The sequence below is a fragment of the Cyprinodon tularosa genome, unplaced genomic scaffold (genome assembly GCF_016077235.1).
Source record: "Cyprinodon tularosa strain WSP-4 unplaced genomic scaffold, ASM1607723v1 ctg132, whole genome shotgun sequence".
Classification (NCBI taxonomy): domain Eukaryota; kingdom Metazoa; phylum Chordata; class Actinopteri; order Cyprinodontiformes; family Cyprinodontidae; genus Cyprinodon; species Cyprinodon tularosa.
The window spans coordinates 460,410-478,182 of record NW_024038137.1 but is presented as its reverse complement, the minus strand read 5'-3'; the positions used below and the strand labels follow the sequence as shown (position 1 = coordinate 478,182).

General features: G+C 34.0%; 1 protein-coding gene across 2 annotated transcripts in view; it reads right to left on the bottom strand.

Moving 5' to 3' along the window:
* esr2a (estrogen receptor 2a) overlaps positions 1–16,587 on the bottom strand; it is a 37,301-nt gene extending 20,714 nt beyond the window's left edge. The window contains exons 1-2 of one of the 2 annotated variants that reach the window (XM_038277531.1): positions 16,345–16,587; positions 1,115–1,791 (exon numbers count right to left, since the gene is read on the bottom strand). In XM_038277531.1, coding sequence (XP_038133459.1) covers positions 1,115–1,485 — 371 coding nt within the window. In that variant the 5' untranslated portion in view covers positions 1,486–1,791; positions 16,345–16,587. Of the gene's footprint in view, positions 1–1,114; positions 1,792–2,277; positions 2,367–16,344 lie in introns of those variants that run through there. The other variant, XM_038277532.1, reaches the window with a different exon arrangement.
* Between the last annotated feature and the right edge of the window lie 1,186 nt (positions 16,588–17,773).

The window sequence follows — 17,773 nt, the reverse complement described above, 5'->3', positions numbered from 1 at the left end:
TTTAATTTAATTTTCATTAAAGAATGACATTAAAGGATCTTAAATAAGTTTTTCGATCTAGATTTCTTGTCATTAGCTTGCAAAGTATGTTTCATCTTGTAGATACAATTATTTACGTAAGAAAAAAAAAAAAAACTTCCTTCCTCTTTATGAAAACTTATGTTTTGTCCTGATTTTATAAACTAAAAACTGCAAATAAACAGTGGATTAAAATGTTGTCAGAGTTCTTATTTCAACAGAAGTAATAAGTTGTGATTCATTAAAAGGCCATGTACTGTAATATTTACGCCTCTGAATGACTTTTATTTAGCTGGGTGACCAAACGCTGTACTAAATCTAGATCTGGACTTTGACTAGAATATTATGACACATAAATGTTTTAATCTTAATCTAACCAAGCTTGAGCTTTAGGCTTAAGGTCATAGTATAGTATAGTGACTCTAAAACATGCCTTTAGCTGATAGGTGAACCCACCTTGAGCAGCAATTATACCTAAACTGTAAAATAAATTATATAAACATTTTGCATTTAAGATAAAAATATTTTTGGTCTGTCAATATGCTCTATCCAGAACTCAATTGGAAAAGTTTTAGATTCACCTGATTTGATTCAGTAAAAACAAATCGTATTGTTATCGGATTATTAATCAATTCATTAAAAAAAATAGTCGACAGATGAATCGATTTGCAAACTAATCATTAATTGCTGCCCTACATCTAATTAAACTCACATTCCTATTAACTCTGAGCAGTTTCTTTGTCCCTGTTGAAGAAAGGCATGCCTACAGCATGAAGCTGCCACCACTGGCATGGTTCAGGATGATATGCAGCATTAGCTTTCCTCCAGAATCAACAGGATATATATGGATAGTTATTATTCGGTCTTAGAGTGCAGTGCTAAGCAGAGCTGTATTACTCATTTTTATGGGGTGTCTGAAGAAATAGTCAAGCTAGAGTTTACTTAAGATCATTATTCATGAAAAAAGATATATCAATTTTGCAAACACTTTAAAATTATGCAACCCTTTTCTGTTGGTCTATTAGGAATTAAAAGACAAAAAAAAAGTGTTAACCCTTCAGAAAATCCAGTGTATCAGATGTATTTTACATCCTACCTGCTGGTTAAAACGCTCTCCCAGGGGTTCTGAACAACCTGGCCATGCTGGGTTCGAGCCTGAGAGCGGTGCAGGGGTAAGGTAGCTCCGACGTGGTTCCGGCCTGGCCAGAATAAAGAGGCGCCCAGCGACTGGTGGACAGAGGGACAATCTGGTATGCCCTGTCCGGTGTAGCTGAAAATGGTTGGACTGTAGAAAGGGATGGAGGTGAAGTCCTGGCCCAGGTCAGTGTATGGGGCCGGGATGCAGATGGGCTGGCAGGCTTCAGGGGTCAGACCAGGAGACAGGATGCGACTGCCGACTCGACTGGAATCCACCTCTTGGAGCTGCAGGAGGGGCTGATGCTTCTCTGGAGAGGTGGCGGCGGCCATCGCAGCAACAGAAGCTTTCAATAATCCCGAGAAGTGCTACATCGTTAGCAAGAATCGATTGATCAACTTTTATTTTAGGGAACTCCTGAGGCCGGTAGAACCTCAGATCAACATGTCAGTGTTAGGAAGGGTCTTCCAGGCTTTAAGGGACTTTAAGAGAAATCCACACCAGAAACGGTCTAGTCTTCAATCAGAGAAGTTGTGACATTCAAAGCTAAACCCAGTTGCAGCCAGAGGTCCTGTTTTGTGGAAAACCACAACATGATTCTCAGTTGGAGAGTTATTGTGCGTTGAGAGTTTTTCACCCTGAAGTAGAAGACATAAAAGCAAAGTATGAGGTAAAAAATAAGCTCAGGGAATTCAATGTTTGGTTACATTTTGTTTAAACAGAATCAGCTGTTGAAAATCTGTAACAGATCATGAAACAGAAGCTGCTTAAATGAGAAAGCAGAGAAAAAGAAGTTTGTTTTCATTTTTTAAGATCAACTCAATTACAAACAGCTGCACAAAAAAAACTACTAGTAGAATAACAGTAAATATCTAGTACTGTCAAATATCAAATATACTATAAAAGAATATTTGCATAAGTTTATCTGCATTTCCTCCTGATTGTTATATATATATTATATCAGCATTAATCACACATACTTTTACTACTCAAAAAAGCTTGTTCGGCTGATATTAATTAAACAGAGACCAGAATTAAAAACAAAAGAAATGAGAATAATTGACCCATTTCTTATTAACCAATAGCGACGCAAAATTTAAACAGATGTGTTTCTATCGACTTACATAGGAGATTCTAGATGCAGGCGGATATATTGCGATACTTTCTTGGTTGTTGAAATCAGATCGAATTTCCAATACAGGATCAGGGAAACCATTAAAAAAAAAATCATTCCTTATGGAGCATTAAAAAAAATATATATATATATAAAAATATACTATAAAAGAATATTTGCATAAGTTTATCTGCATTTCCTCCTGATTGTTCTAAAGAAGGCAAGTTATAGACAGTTCTGGTATCTCATATATAAAATATTATGTTAAATCCATAAATCAAAAAGTGTAAAAAATGGGCTAAAAACAATATGTGCTAAACATGGGCCAAAATATTCCTGTCTGATTAATGATTTATTAAAACTCAGTTTGTGATTTGTTAAATCTTCAGTTGTCAAAACAGAGACAGTTTTGACAGAGAAAGTTTTGATAAAAACTTTTCAAGATTAAAGGAAAATTCCTTGATTGAATTTTTTTTTTTTAATGAAGCTCCAGCAATCGTTAAAAACAAATTGTGTTGCCCCAGTTTGATTAGAGGCTCTACTCTAATGAAATCACCTCATATATGTATAGCATATATGTGTTTTTTTTTTTTTTTTTTTTTTTTATAATGCAGCTGATCAGCATGTCTACGTCTCTTTATCCTTTATTTTTATTTATAAATCCTGTAAAAAATGACACAGGGTCAGATAACTACTCTGAACTAAGGGACATCATCACTCCAAACAAACTGTTTGCAGCATTTTGTCTCATCATGGCAAGGCAAGGCAAGGCAAGGCAAGGCAAGGCAAATTTATTTGTATAGCAAAGACAATGCAAAGGTCTTTACATGATTAAAATATAGGCAAATAAAACAGAATCAAAGCAAATAGGAAAAAATTAATAAAATAAAAAAAAAGAATATTAGAAACAGTTGGACTGAAGAAAATAAAAAAGTTGAACTAACGATGTTTTAGTTGAACTGTTTAACTAAAACAGTCGAAGGCAATCCTAAACAAATGCGTTTTTAGTCTTGATTTAAAGGAACTCAGGCTTTCCGCACTTTTACAGCTTGAAAACATGGCAATTTAGCCGTAGGATAAAATAATTAGAAGTGTGCTGATCAATGTTATCATTTTAATAAGGGCAAAAACAATTAATCAGTTATTGAAATAATGTTTAACTAATTTAGTAAACAGTTAATTGTTCACAGGAGTGTAGAGTAGCTGACAGAGCGAGCCACCTTGAGCAGCAATTATACCTAAATTGTAAAACAAATGTTTAAACATTATGTATTACAGATACAAATCTTTTTGGTCTGTCATTATGCTCTATCCGGAAACCCTTCATTGGAAAAGCTTTATTTTCTAAGGAAGAGGAATTAGGGCCACTGAAAAAAAAAAAAAAAAAAGTTAACTGATTTTTAAATTTTATTTCAGTTTAACATGGGAAAAAAGTCAGAATTCTGACTTTTTTCTCAGAATTCTCACTTTAATCACAGAATTCTGACTGAATTCTGACAATAAAAAAAGTCAGAATTCTGAGAAAAAAGTCAGAATTCTGAGATTAAAGTCAGAATTCTGAGATTAAAGTCAGAATTCTGAGATTAAAGTCAGAATTCTGAGATTAAAGTCAGAATTCTGAGATTAAAGTCAGAATTCTGACTTCAATCTCAGAATTCTGACTGAATTCTGACAATAAAAAAAGTCAGAATTCTGAGAAAAAAGTCTGAATTCTGAGATTAAAGTCAGAATTCTTACTTTTTCCCCATACTATACTGAAATAAAAAATAAAAAAATCAGTTAACTTTTTTTTTTTTTCCTCAGTGGCCCTAATCCTCTTCCGTAATTTTCACTTGGTTTAATTTCCTAAAAAGTCTTCTTTAAGTAACCTTTGGCTATCCGATTATTAATCAATTAATCAAAATAAATCATTTGCAAATTAATTTGAAAAATAAGCAGTCGTTGCAGCCCTATTGCTAACTAAAACTGACAAAACAATGAAAACTAGAATTTCATTTTCTTTAACTGAAATTGAAAGAAAAACTAGACCTCACAAAGAAGCTAGAACAAACTGAAAGTTTACAAAACTGATAAAAACTAACTGAATTTCAAGACAATGTGCTTAGATTTTAGATTTTGTTTTTGTCTTTAATCATAACGTATTAATATGAAGTCTAGCTTGAGGTTGTTGTTTTCTCTAATACATTACCCCAACATGTAAGTATGGCAGTTAGGTCATTTGCATTGCTGCAGACGCCCCCGGTATGTAGTTAGTTGTAACAAAAAAGAAAAACTATATTTAAAACTAATAAAAACTAAATTAAAACTGAACAATTAAAAAAAAATAAAAACAAAAAAGTAGCAAAAACACTGAAAACTAGTAAATCAAAACTAATGAACCAAATTTTAATTTCAAAACCATCTTAACCTCGGTCTTGATCCAACTTTTTAATTTCCAGCACAGTAAAAATATTGCAGCATTGAGTATTGACTGACATTGATACTGACCCAATATTATATCAGCATTAATCACACATACTTTTACTAGTAGAAAAAGCTTGTTCAGCTGATATTAATTAAACAGAGACCAGAATTAACAACAAAAGAAATTAGAATAATTGACCCATTTCTTATTAACCAATGGCAACCTAAACTTTAAACAGAGGCAGAGTGTTTCTATCAACTTACATAGGAGATTCTAGATGCAGGCGGATATATTGTGATACTTTCTTGGTTGTTGATATCAGATCAAATTTCCAATACAGGATCAGGAAAACCCTTAAAAAAAAAAAAATCATTCCTTATGGAGCATTAAAAAAAAAAACTATAAAAAGCAAGAATTTTTTTTATATAAAAAAAAAAAAAAATTAATTATTATCCGATTGCTTAAAATAGTTAATTAAGTGGTAGTCTCCTTATAATTATGCATTCTAATATTTATATCCTTTTTTTAAAATCACTAATAAAGGTTTTTTTTACAGTAATTGAAAAACAAACACCGTCCTCTACGTTTTATCGTCTTTATGCATGTAAATCCAAATGATGTACTATAACACTGTAGAATAAAATGGAAGCTCTTACAATATTTTTTTATGGTTAAAGGAAAAATATTTCTAGGAATTCCATGTTCTCCTTCTGTTTCTCAGATAAAAGATTGCAAAGCAAGTTTAAAAAAATTTAAAATATATGACAGAATTTATGTTGTCCAAAAGGCAGGCAACTTGTACGTTAATACCAGCAGTGCAGATCCAAGCCCTGTACAGTTGAGGAACGGTTCCTTTTTTTCCCCTTTAGTAAATGCAGCAGTCAATCATTCCTACAAGCCAGGAGTTTGTCTTCAATCAATTTTAGTACACTATGTCTCTACTTTCTGGCTCAAACCCTCGAGTGAAAGTCATTCAGTTCTTTACCCGAAAAGAAAAAAAAAATCTTTGACAAATACCACACAGAAATGTTTTTCTTTCTGGCCAACAAAACTGCTTGATTGGTTGGAGTCAGAATGAAATTAGTTTTGCTGAAAATTGGCATCAATTAGATACAGAACATTAAAGGTAATTGTGGATTACTTTGGAAGCTGTGACTGGAGGTACCATGGGGGTTCTTTCCTAATATTTCCTGCCATGAATTGAATTAAACCAAGAAGGATCCCTCAGACAGCTGTGAAAACTCACTGAAAACTGGCTCCATGTAAGAAAGAAAAATATTATTGAAGCTCATTCGCCGTCAGAGACGTTTCACATTAAAATATCCAAAGCAAACTGTGTGAACAAGCAACAAGAGAAAGACCATGGTTGATTACTGACTTATTATTCTAAAGGTGTTTTTATTATGTCAAATCAGAGGTCCTGCTGATTTTCTTATTCATGTTAAATGCTTTGATAAACTATTACTTTTTTTAAATATCAGTTAGCATTATTACCTCCAACTACATGGCTTAGAACTTTCTTTAACGATCCAACTACCCTTAGAACACACAATCTGCTGATTTTAATGGGTGCAAAGTAATGCACATACCAAGGGAATACAAGTGTATACAAACAACAAAACTCTTTAAAAGAATAAAACAACTAAAATAAAAGAAAAAAAGTTGATAAAAAGCAATACAAGCCACACAATATAAAAACTGAAAGAGTCTCCCTACTTTGCTAAAAGCCAAAGAATAAAAATAAAGCCAACGAATAAAAATAGGTTATAAGATGGGTTATTAAAAATAGACAGTGAGGAAGATTGTCTAATGAGAAGGGGAAGCTCACTTCGCAATTTTCGAGCATTACCTGAAAAAGTTTTGTCCACTCTGGGCTTCCGTCTGAATCTCAGTACCCGGGGCCCCAAGTAGGAGCATAGAGGTGGAGAGGCTCAGAGGTAAACTGGGGCCAAACCATTTAAACACAAATAAAAGAATCTAAAAACACATTCTTTCTTTGATTCTCTGAGGATCTTTGTCTGCTGTAAGAGACCTCATTCTGATAAAAAAAACAAATTATTTTCATAAACATCAGAGATTTGTTAAGGATTGCAAGTAAATTCAGAGAATTATATCTTTGTATTAATTTAAATTAACTTATATTATAAACATTTATGCACTGCAAAAAACAGAAATCTCAATAAGTCATTTTTTCTTAAAATAAGTGCATTTTTTCTTGAATTGAGGAGGTAAGTGAGACACTTTGCCAATGGAACAAGACAATTTACTTTTAAAATAAGAAAAAAAAAATGTTATTGTCTTATTTCAGTGCATATTATCTAATTATCTTATTTTAAGAGTAAAAATACCCATTCCATTGGCAGATCATCTTATTTACCTGCTCAAATTAAGGGTAAGTACTAGGGATGTACAATATAATCGGCCCCCTATCGGTATCGGCCTGTATCGGCCTTAAAACTGAATATCGGACATCGGCCACCCCACCGATATTTGATCAGCTTCTGAGTTTCTAAAGTCTAAAAAAAAATAAAAAATACTACTTCTTCTTCCTCAAAAACTTCTTTTTCACAGACTTAAAAACTTCTAAAGACGAGGGAAAAAATATTGATACATTAAAATATCACAATATCTTCATATGCTGATATATTGCCATTTAAAAACACCATATCAACTTTTTTACTAATGAAATATTGCTATATGTCATCGTTATGCTACGAAATCCCCCGAAAATTCACGAAACTTTGCCATATTTTTATATGTTGATATATTGATGCGGTCTATTGTACTAACAAAATTTCACAAGAATTTGCAAAATATCACAAGAGTTTGTAACAGAACGATGAAATTTCACGAGATTTTGAAAGTAAAATAGATCGATACCGCGTTTTTAAAAATCAATTTGATATCAGCATATAAAAATATATTTGAGTATATTATTTTTCAAAGTGTCAGAAATGGATAACAAAACTGCTATTTTCAATGACTACTTATTTTTGTCCAGCTTTAACATCAGTATAGATATCGGTTATCGGCTACATGAGTTTTAAAATATCGGCATATCGGATATCGGCCAAAATCCCAATATCGTGCATCCCTAGTAAATACACTTGATAGAAAAATTTTTTACTTACAGTATTTCCAGGTCGTTTTTGCAGTGTACAGTTTAGGTTAAAGTACAGCTGAGTAGAAAACACAAAAATAGTACCCACAAAGACAAGCACTAATAAAAGTTATCTTTACTGAGTTAAATGTTAAAACTAGGCATCCAAGAAACTACACAATAGTACAAAAAACTAAACCCTAAACTACTCATTGTTCACCCATTCAAATTTAACAATAACAAAAAGTTGGAATCAGACAGAAAAAAGTTCAAAGTAATGCAAGAAGTATCCACCTTTCAAGACTAAAACAAATAAAATATATATATAAAATAACAAAATAAGGAAAAAAAATTATGGCAGAACAAATTAGCGTATGTAACAACCGCCACTGTTTTGAAATCAGTGGCGGTTGACCAGTAGAGGGACATAAAAGAACAAATGGAAATTAAATTATAAAATTAAAATATTTTGAAATATATTCATATATTTTTTTTAAATGTGCAAGATAAATATTTAATCTTCCATGATAAGTGAATCTGTTTAGTTCGTCGTCGAATTGGTGACATATTTCCTCCCTGGGGCGCAAAAATCTTTAATCATAGACTCTTATTAAAAGTTGTCCATGCGCAGTAGCTCCTCAATGCAAAAAATAGGACCTCCTGGGGGGCAACTTGTACCCAGAGCTAAAAGCAACTTTATTTGCACACCACCTCCCGCCACAGCGCTGATGTCAGTCGTCTGTTACAAATTGCAGCTGATTGACAGGCTTATATAATTATTCAGCAACAAGGCTTGGCTAATGCATGCAGCGAGGCTAACGCTTTATTCTTCTTTCCCTTTTCAAACATAAGGATCTGACCCAGCATGGATTAAGACAGGTAGGACTGATTTAAAGCACTTTTCAGAAATTATAATTATGTTTTTTTGCTGTTGGCACAGTTTTAAAAATACTGGTGTGATATCTTCGTATATATTTGATTGGTTTTTGGTATACATCTATTTTGAATTAATAGCTGAAAACTCCAACCGCCGCCACTGGTTCAAATGATACTCACTGTAGCTCTCTGTACCTTTATGTGTTCAAACAAAACCTGGTTTTTAAGGCATGAGGTCAGTCATGATTGACGCTTCACATTAGGTATTTAAGAAAAAGTTAATTCAAATTACTGAAAGATTTGTTCCAAGTTAACTAGTTACCAAAAGGGGGCAAATGATGTATAATACTGATGATAAAAACAAACTCTTAGACGCTGTGCTGGTGCTTTTCATGCGGCAGAATTACTGTATTGGAAAACTTCAATTCATTTAAAGCATTTTTCTCTTTAATCTTACATCGGCGATGTTTTCAATCCCTTGCATAACTGACATTATTTAACAAAACTTGCTCTGCATACAGTTAATCGAAACAGTTATGTCATTTAAGAACTAAAATGCTAAAGCTATTTTATATTGTTAAAAAAAAAAGATCTGATCTTATGTTTTTACATATATTAATGGATTCCCCCAATTAATTTTTTTCCCATTGGCCAAAGCACTGATTGTTCTCAGCAGGACTTTCAGAATCTTCTCTTCTTATTTAAAATGAACACTTTAATATTCTCACATCACAGGTTGCAGCTAAACCATCCTACGGGACATTTAATCAAAGGCAATAAATCCCTCATCAGATCAAATAAAACCCACTTATCACCACAATTCCAAATTTAGAGGGTTTCCACCGAGTCTTGGAGGGTACATCACGAGCAGTGCAGCCTGAAGGAGCATGGTAGATGTACACTGAGCTTATCCACAGGCTTTTACTAAAAAACAACAGCTAGGGTCGGTCATCAGAGAATCTGGAGGACAGGCACACTGGCCTCACGTCAAGACTAAAAACACATCTCAACTACTGTGGGCTGACATTACTTCAAGCACTTATTATAATGATTTTAGCAGTGTGGCGGCAAATTGATAATCGATAGGACCAAATAAAATTAATTTAAAAAATAATCTCTCTCCTAGATATCAAAAACTCTTAAATGATCAGGCCTTGCAGTGACAATGTGAACTGAACATTCTACCTATAGACAGCTTATGAGAAGCACACACCTCCAAATTGGGCGGTTGGCTACTAAGAAACTTTAGTATAAATTCTCAAAGCAGCGGTTCAAATGTTAAGATTAATTTGTCAAGAGAAGCCAATGTCATCATATTAAGCAAAAAGAAATGATCAGATTCTCTGAAATTGATAAAAACCTATTAGGGCTTGAGAGCCTCCATGTAATCAGGAATAGGAAAAGGCTGCATTCTATGAAATATGTCAACAGAGCCCCCACCTGGAGAAAATATTACTTTACTGGACAGAGCGCCTGGTCATGCATAGCTTCCTGCACTGAAAACTCCCTGACTCCAATCCCTTCCTCCCGCTGATTAAAAATATGGATGGTGGTTCCTCCACTACATCATTGAGGAAAAAGTAGCCTAATGACTGCCTTCACACTCAAACTTCACACTTTTCCAAATTTGCAGCTATTCTGTAATGTTAATTTAGACCCTGGGGTTTATAGAACAGTGCTATTCCAGTTTAAAGAGGGCCTTGCTACATTTTGCTCTAATGAAGCTTGCACTATATAAGTCTCCCACTAAAAAACGCCACAGCCAAATGAAACATAAAAAAAAAAAGTGATTCAAAGTTATTCACAGAGGGGCAATTTATCACACAGTTAACACAGGGCATTAAAAGACAATTTCCAATGAGAAATTACCTCTACTCCTTTTAAAAGACAACTAGGATGCTATTTGTTGCCTTGAAACAAATTACCAACTAAAAACTTTAGAAAACATCAGTGGGTTAGGTGGTTCTTCTCCCCAGAAGCCAAAAAAGCAGAATTACTCTAAGGCAATAAATCCCGGATTAATTTAGCATTTGATTTTTCTCTTTACAGCTGACTGGAGCTGCAGACATGTGTTATATATATATTATAAGCATATCAAATCCACGCTAGATGGTCTAAACCAGCTATTCTTAACCCTTATAGTTTGGGTTCTGACCAAAATTGGGGTTGCGAGAGGATTTCTGGAAAAATATAAATTTAGAAGTTAGAAGGATGGTGGGGGGTTGGTCTCAAACAGGTATTTTATTAAACAAAACAATCTCTGTCGGCCATAACTAGGCTTCACCAGAACAACGGTAACGAACCTGTCCAGTAAGGACAGCATTAAAGAGAAGGCTGCAGTGGTGGGCTGTGCGAGTGGACGGGGGAAATGTTCAAATGTTCCCGAAGCTTGAGGTCTTTATGGAGAGTTATGACATAACTCCAGTGACATACTGGGAGAGTTCAGGTTGTCGGTAGCAACAGAGTACGCAGCAACGTCAAAAGCTGCAACTGACGTGCTGTTTCCATTAGCATCCACATATCGTTGCCAAAAGTCCTTTTCTGCACTGAAATACATGAAAAACAAATTCATATCAGAGCGGAGAGTGATTTCCACTTTTGCTGCTCTGTATAAACAAGCAGGCTCAGCCGTCACGTTATATTGGTGCAGAAAAACGTCTTTGCTTTTGACCAGGAAGTTCTCAGAAACATAGATGCTTAAAATGATACATGGGCTGTTTTATAGTGTGTTTTATTAAAGTTTAGCAAATGCTCTCATCGTTTTATTTAATCTAAAAGAAAATAAAGTTTGAATTATGTCATTTCAACCACAGAATAATGGGATGTAGAGATCATTGTTGGTCTGTTTGTAAAGTTAGCCTCTGGATGCTGCTTTATGTTTTCCCAAAAAATCCCTGTGTGTTTCAAAATAGGATGAAAAAGAGTCTGAAGTGAGTTCATAAGAGCTTATCTATACGTATATTGATTGGGTAATGGGTCATGGACACAGTGCATGTTAAATCAGGGTGCTGTGACTAAAATGGTTGAGAACCCCTCATTTAAACGACCGTCTAATGTTGTCTGGCATTCAAGGGGTTAATTATTCTGCTTAATCTTCTAAAGGGGTTTTAATCAGTTCCTTCCTTAAGTACACAGTGATTTAAAGGCATTAAATCAGAGTGTTTGTAATTCAGTTTCAAGTTTAATTACACAGTTTATTGGCTTATCTCTTTCCACTAAATAATGCGGAATGATTCAAGATAGGTAATACAATTGACCACAAAATGGAAAAAAAAAAGAAAAGATAATGCCAATATTAAAATACAATGACTAATATTCTTAATGAAACCCTAAGACTTGTCAGAAACAGAATGAAATCCATCCACACATCGTCTAGTTTAGTCAGCTTGGAGTGACCTTGAGCCTGCAGCCGATCGTCTTCCTCCTAAAACAGATGAGTCACTTTAAGACTCGCAAAGATCTTCTGCCAAAGTTTTCTTTTTTTGCTACTTTGACAACAGTTTCAGGCTAAAAGCAGATGTGGATGAGTTTTTGTTTCTTTTGAAGCTCTGACCTGGCCTTCAAACTTCCTCACTGTCACAGTCTGCGGGAGCTGGCAGCTCGCTGTGGGAGAAAAACTCCCTCGTACTCCACGCTGCTCCTCATCCTGCCGCCACTAATGGCTCACATAGAGCCGTCTGAAACTAGAAAAACTGGTAAATGTTACTCAGAGACTTAGGTTTTCCATTTTCTTCCTCCTCTAACCTTTTACAGAAGAGGAACCATTAAGTGGGAGGAAAAGGGATCAAATGTAATACAGGAACAGCTTCAAGAGATGTAAAACCTTAAAGTCAAACTTAATGTCTTCTGATCTGTCAAGCTAAATCACTTCAAAGTGACAGGATTTTACTTTTAGATTTACATTATCTTCTCTCAAACCATGTGGTGCAATCAAAATCAGCTCTCCAAATATACTTTGGTTTATAAAGCTTCAAATCCAAACCAAATCTCATACATCCAAGTCGTAAAAAAGCGAATTCTGTTGTCCTCCCGCCCATTAACCAGATTCCACAAAAGCTCAAGGTTATGTCGTTTTCCCATCCTGAAAACTTCCCTGCCTCCTTAAAATCCCGACGGAAGAGGATGTGGAGCAGCTCTTGCCTTTCTATATACAGTAATGATCTGAGAGTGGACATGTGGGAGGAGAAAAGCTAAAACAAAAAAGCACATTATATGTTAAGAAGAAAAAAAAGATTCTAGTATCAAAAACTCCAGTAATCCTTAAGGGCGCATCATTTTTTTCTGTCATTTTTAGCAAATCTAAAAAAACTCCAAGCTCTCATGATGCGTTTATTTGTTGGAAAAGAATGAACACTACTTAGTATACAAACTGAGTTTTATTGGTCTACTCTAATAATTTGGTTTTCTGACGTTCAGTCAAGCAGTAACATTTGCCATAAAATAAAAACCTTAACTAAATTCATAAATTGGCTAAAACATTTAGTGTTCCAGATGTTTTCTCTGTCAATTACTGGAAATCTCTAACTAAACGGCTCCAGTTAACTGACATTTTTTTTTTTTTATAAAATCAAAATCTAAAAAGTTAAAGTTATTTTAAAAAAAACTTTTTTTTTATTATCCTACCAACAAGTATGAAAAAAAAAAGAAAAAAAAAATTTTTTAGAGGAAGATTTCATTTTAACTGAACGGATTTACCGCTTGATGCCACTGTTCCTCCTCACTAAATGGCAGCAGGTACACTGACGCAGATCGCTCAGCCTTTTTATTACTGCTTAATTGAGCCGACTGTCTACATTTTGTTATACGCTGGTCTGAGTTTCTTCCCCTCCAAATAAATCACAAGCACAGGCTGCATGGCATTATAAAGACATAAAACAAATCATGTGATGCAAACCTTTAAAGCATAAATGCATTACACAGACCTTTAGTCATCCAAATCATCACATTCATTATAATCACAGGTTGCTGCTATCTGGGGATTTGATTATATGAAAATGGGCTTTTATGATTTCTCTGAAAAAATGTATTACCAGAATTTAGTCAAAATATGCAAGAAGTGCAATTCAATGTTCAATGAGACTAAAGCTAATTAATGTAATTATCAAAAACTTAGTACTCATTAGCCGTATTAGTTAAAAGACAAGCTACAATATTTTTTCAAATATAAAAAGTTATGCCCCCAATTAAGATTTTCTATATAAAGATATATTTGTATGCAATTATTCTCTAGGTTAACTATTCTAAGGTTATTTTTTAAGGCTCAAACTGCCAAATACTTAAACTTAAGACTTTTTTTAAGGATCAAAAGAAGCTGAATGTATTGAATCTACTTAAATTAACTTTAAAACTATAAAAGTAAGAAGGGAATTACTCAGCTGGTCAGATACATCCAACTAGGCTAAAGACCCAGAGGTTAAAAGGTTCATTTGTCCTTTTTACTTTCACTCATACTTATATTTCAACCAGATTTTTTTCAAATGGAAACTTTAGAAGCCTGTAATTTTGTCCTGGTGGAGTTTTTTTTGTTTGTCCTCAATTTGTTTTTTGAATAATTTTCATAATTCCTCTGGCTCACAATAACCTGGGAATAATAGTCTCTGTAAAGCACCTGATAAATATTTATCATGCTATTAGAGGTCCAAGATTTTTCTATTGTTTATTTGCATCTTAATTCAATGGGAATGAAGAAGTTTGAGATGATGGGAGGAGAAAAATTCCCTGAAACATAACAATGTCTGCAGTTGGCTAAGTTTCCTCATGTAGACAACTTTTCACAAATCCGTACAAAAGAAATAAACCAACGAACCATCCAAAAATTGGAATGTGTGTAATTAATTTTGACTTTGCCTTCATCAAGGGGTTATATTTCTGTTTATTTTGTAAAGTAGGAAGCGAAGAAGTCTCCTGTTAACAGCCGCTGTGAAAATAAATCAAATCAGAATAAAGAATTTAAAAAAAAAGACAGTCTAAGTCAAACTTATCACAACCTCAAATTACAGTTCAGTTGAGCTTTTTTGGCCTTTCGGTTGATTTGTTACAAGAATATAGAAGGCAGGGAAATAAATTGGGATTCCTTATGGGGGAAGAAAACTTTATTATGTAATATTTTCCCTGAATAATCAAATATCTTTTGCAAAACAGACCCAAAAAGGATAGCTTATTGCAAAAAAAAAAAAGAAATGATAGAGGTAGTTTGAATGGAAAGGGCATATCAGGTGAGACAAAGAGGATTTGAAGTATTGTTTATGCTCTCCTTTCCATAACCATCACTGTTCACAATATTCTGCTTCTTAAAATATTTATCTGAATCCAAATTGAGCTCTCCAAGCCCACATTTTACTATTACCAGGTGTTTGATTCACAGGAACAGATGTCTGGCAGCCTGTAGCACCAGAGGACTTTCACCATGGATGTTAAAGTAACATAAAGAGACTTTATCTACCGTGAAAATATGTGGTTTAGGTAAGTGCAGGCCTGTGGCCCCAGAGGAGCTTTACATCTTGTAAAAGGCCCGGTCTGAAAAACAGCTCTGGTATCAAGCGAACCAAAGAATTAGGAAATACTTTACTTCTGACTTTATATTCAGAATATCTGTTATTATTATATAATAATAGATTACAGCTAAAATATTCACATAGATATATGAAAAGATGAACTAACAAACATGAGAAGCAATAAATACATCAAATCATATCATTAAAATCATAAGTATTCATCATTAGCAAATACATAAATAGTAAAATATATCTTTAACAATAAAAAGTGTTAGTTCATATGGAGTTATCAAAGTAGCATCAAACTGAGAAATAAAGAGAAAGTGGTAGGCATCATATAGAAACCATTTTAGAAAATATGTGCCCGTTTGTTGAGTCACTGATTTATGGAAGAGGATTAGGGCCACTGAAAAAATTAAAAAAGTTAACTGATATTTACATTTTATTTCAGTTTAATATGGGAAAAAACTCAGAATTCTGAGATTAAAGTCAGAATTCTGAGATTAAAGTCAGAGTTCTGAGATTAAAGTCAGAATTATGAGATTAAAGTCAGAATTATGAGATTTAAGTCAGAATTGTGAGGGGAAAAAACCTTTCCCCGCATATTATACTGAAATAAAATCTAAAAAAATCTGTTGACTTTCTTATTTTTTAAGTAGTCCTAATCTTCTTCCGTGCTGATTGAAATGTCACTGACACAAAGTTTTATGGCAGCCTGCGGGCTCTGAGAAACAGTAAACTCCTTCTGTGAGCTCAACATGAACAGAACAGCTGGCTGATACCACCTGCCTTGTTACAAATTATATCTTATATTTAAAGTGTGCTCACATGGCACTTATTTCAAATTAAAACACACATTGAATACATTATAATCGCAGTTAAGAGTCTGCAGCTTTTTTTTTTTTATCAGCAACCATTAACTGTACTTATTTTGCAACAGTAGATATATTTTACTGCCTACCTAAGGGATTATTTATATGTCAGCTCAAGGGTTGTTTTTAAAGGCCAGTAGTCCAGCTGAGATTTGGTAATGATTACTGCAGCCTGACTCGTTGCATGAACTTAACTCTGCCACCTGTTAACCGGCCTGATCAGATAAGTCTGAGACAAACAGGCCTCCACATTGTAGCCTGGTTAATTCACTGGCTCCCCATAACTCTGAAAGCTGTTTTATCAGTTTAACGCCCAGGGAAATTTAAGTACCTGCTCCCACAGAAGCTGTTGTAGACAAACTTGTCAGCGTGAGCTCCAGAAGTCTCGCTGCGGTGTTGCCAACGGGTGAAATAACGCGCGAGTTCCGTCCGTTCTGATCCGATCCGAGCTGCGCCAAGTCCGTGCGCCGAATCGCTCCAAACAGCGAGGCTGGGCTTATTTACGTTCGCAAGTTCCAGCCTCATAAGCTAACCACCAACTGCCTTCAGGGAACTGCAAGGGTCCCGCGGAGGGATTTAGGTGCTCAGGTTCCGGTTTGTTCCTTCAAAATAAAAGAAGGTGAAGGACAACCAGGTTATTGGAAGAGTTTTGTTTGTTTTTGGAGAATACCCAAACAATTCTATGACCCCTAATATAAAAATACAACAAACAAATCAACGACCCTATACAAACACATATTTCTTCAATGTAAATTTGTTCATACACTTATATTACATTTTGAATATAATTTTAAAATTCAGTACAATTATTTACTTCATCAGTATATTAATGTATTTTTAATTAATTAATGCAGTGGTTTCCAAAGTGGGGGAAGGGATCCATGGGCGGTTCTAGACCCTGTAGATTATGAACCTGGCCCCTGTACTGAAGACATAATACTCTAAAAAATTCTAATGATGATACGCGCTGGAACAGACCCGGTTACTGATAGGTCCTTTGGGTTTATTTCATTTTTCTTTCTTTACAAATCCTGTTTTACTAATTATTTAAAATAAATAAGGTGATAGATTCTTTGCCATTGGGATAGAATCCCAGTTTTCTTCTGCTTAATGTTTTTTTTTTTTTTTTCAAAACAATTTTCTCTCATTTTTATGACTGAATTTATCAGTTTTTCTTGAGTTCTAATTCAGATTTTCTAGAAAATGGTATTTCTAACTTAAATTAATTCAAAAATATGTTAGATTTCAAAATTATGAATGTAAATCGACCTGGTAAGACATATAATTTTAATGAAACCTAATTGAATAGAAATTTCACTTCATAAAGCTCTCTTAATATATTTGAATCTCTTGCCCTGTTTTCTATTTAATGCTTTTCTATGCCCCCATCAAAACACGCTGGCCCCCTCCCGGCCCCCCGGTATAATTGGTCTAGAACCGCCACTGAAGGGATTGTCTTGCTACAATATGATGAGGGTTTTACAATCTTTTTGATGTGATCCCTGAGGAATATGGAGGGCCAGAATATGTAATGAAATACACCAATGTGATTGTACCATAAATAATGAAAAAATATATCCAATGAAAAAAGTTCATGTAACATTTATCTATTTATCAATACTAGTTTCAAATATCAAAAGAATGAAATTGTAAAATACAGTATTAAATATTTTCACAGTAATTAATCAAAATATGTTCAGACTGATAAATGGAAAAGCATAAATGTTGTTTAAAAATAACTTTATTTTAAAATAAATGTA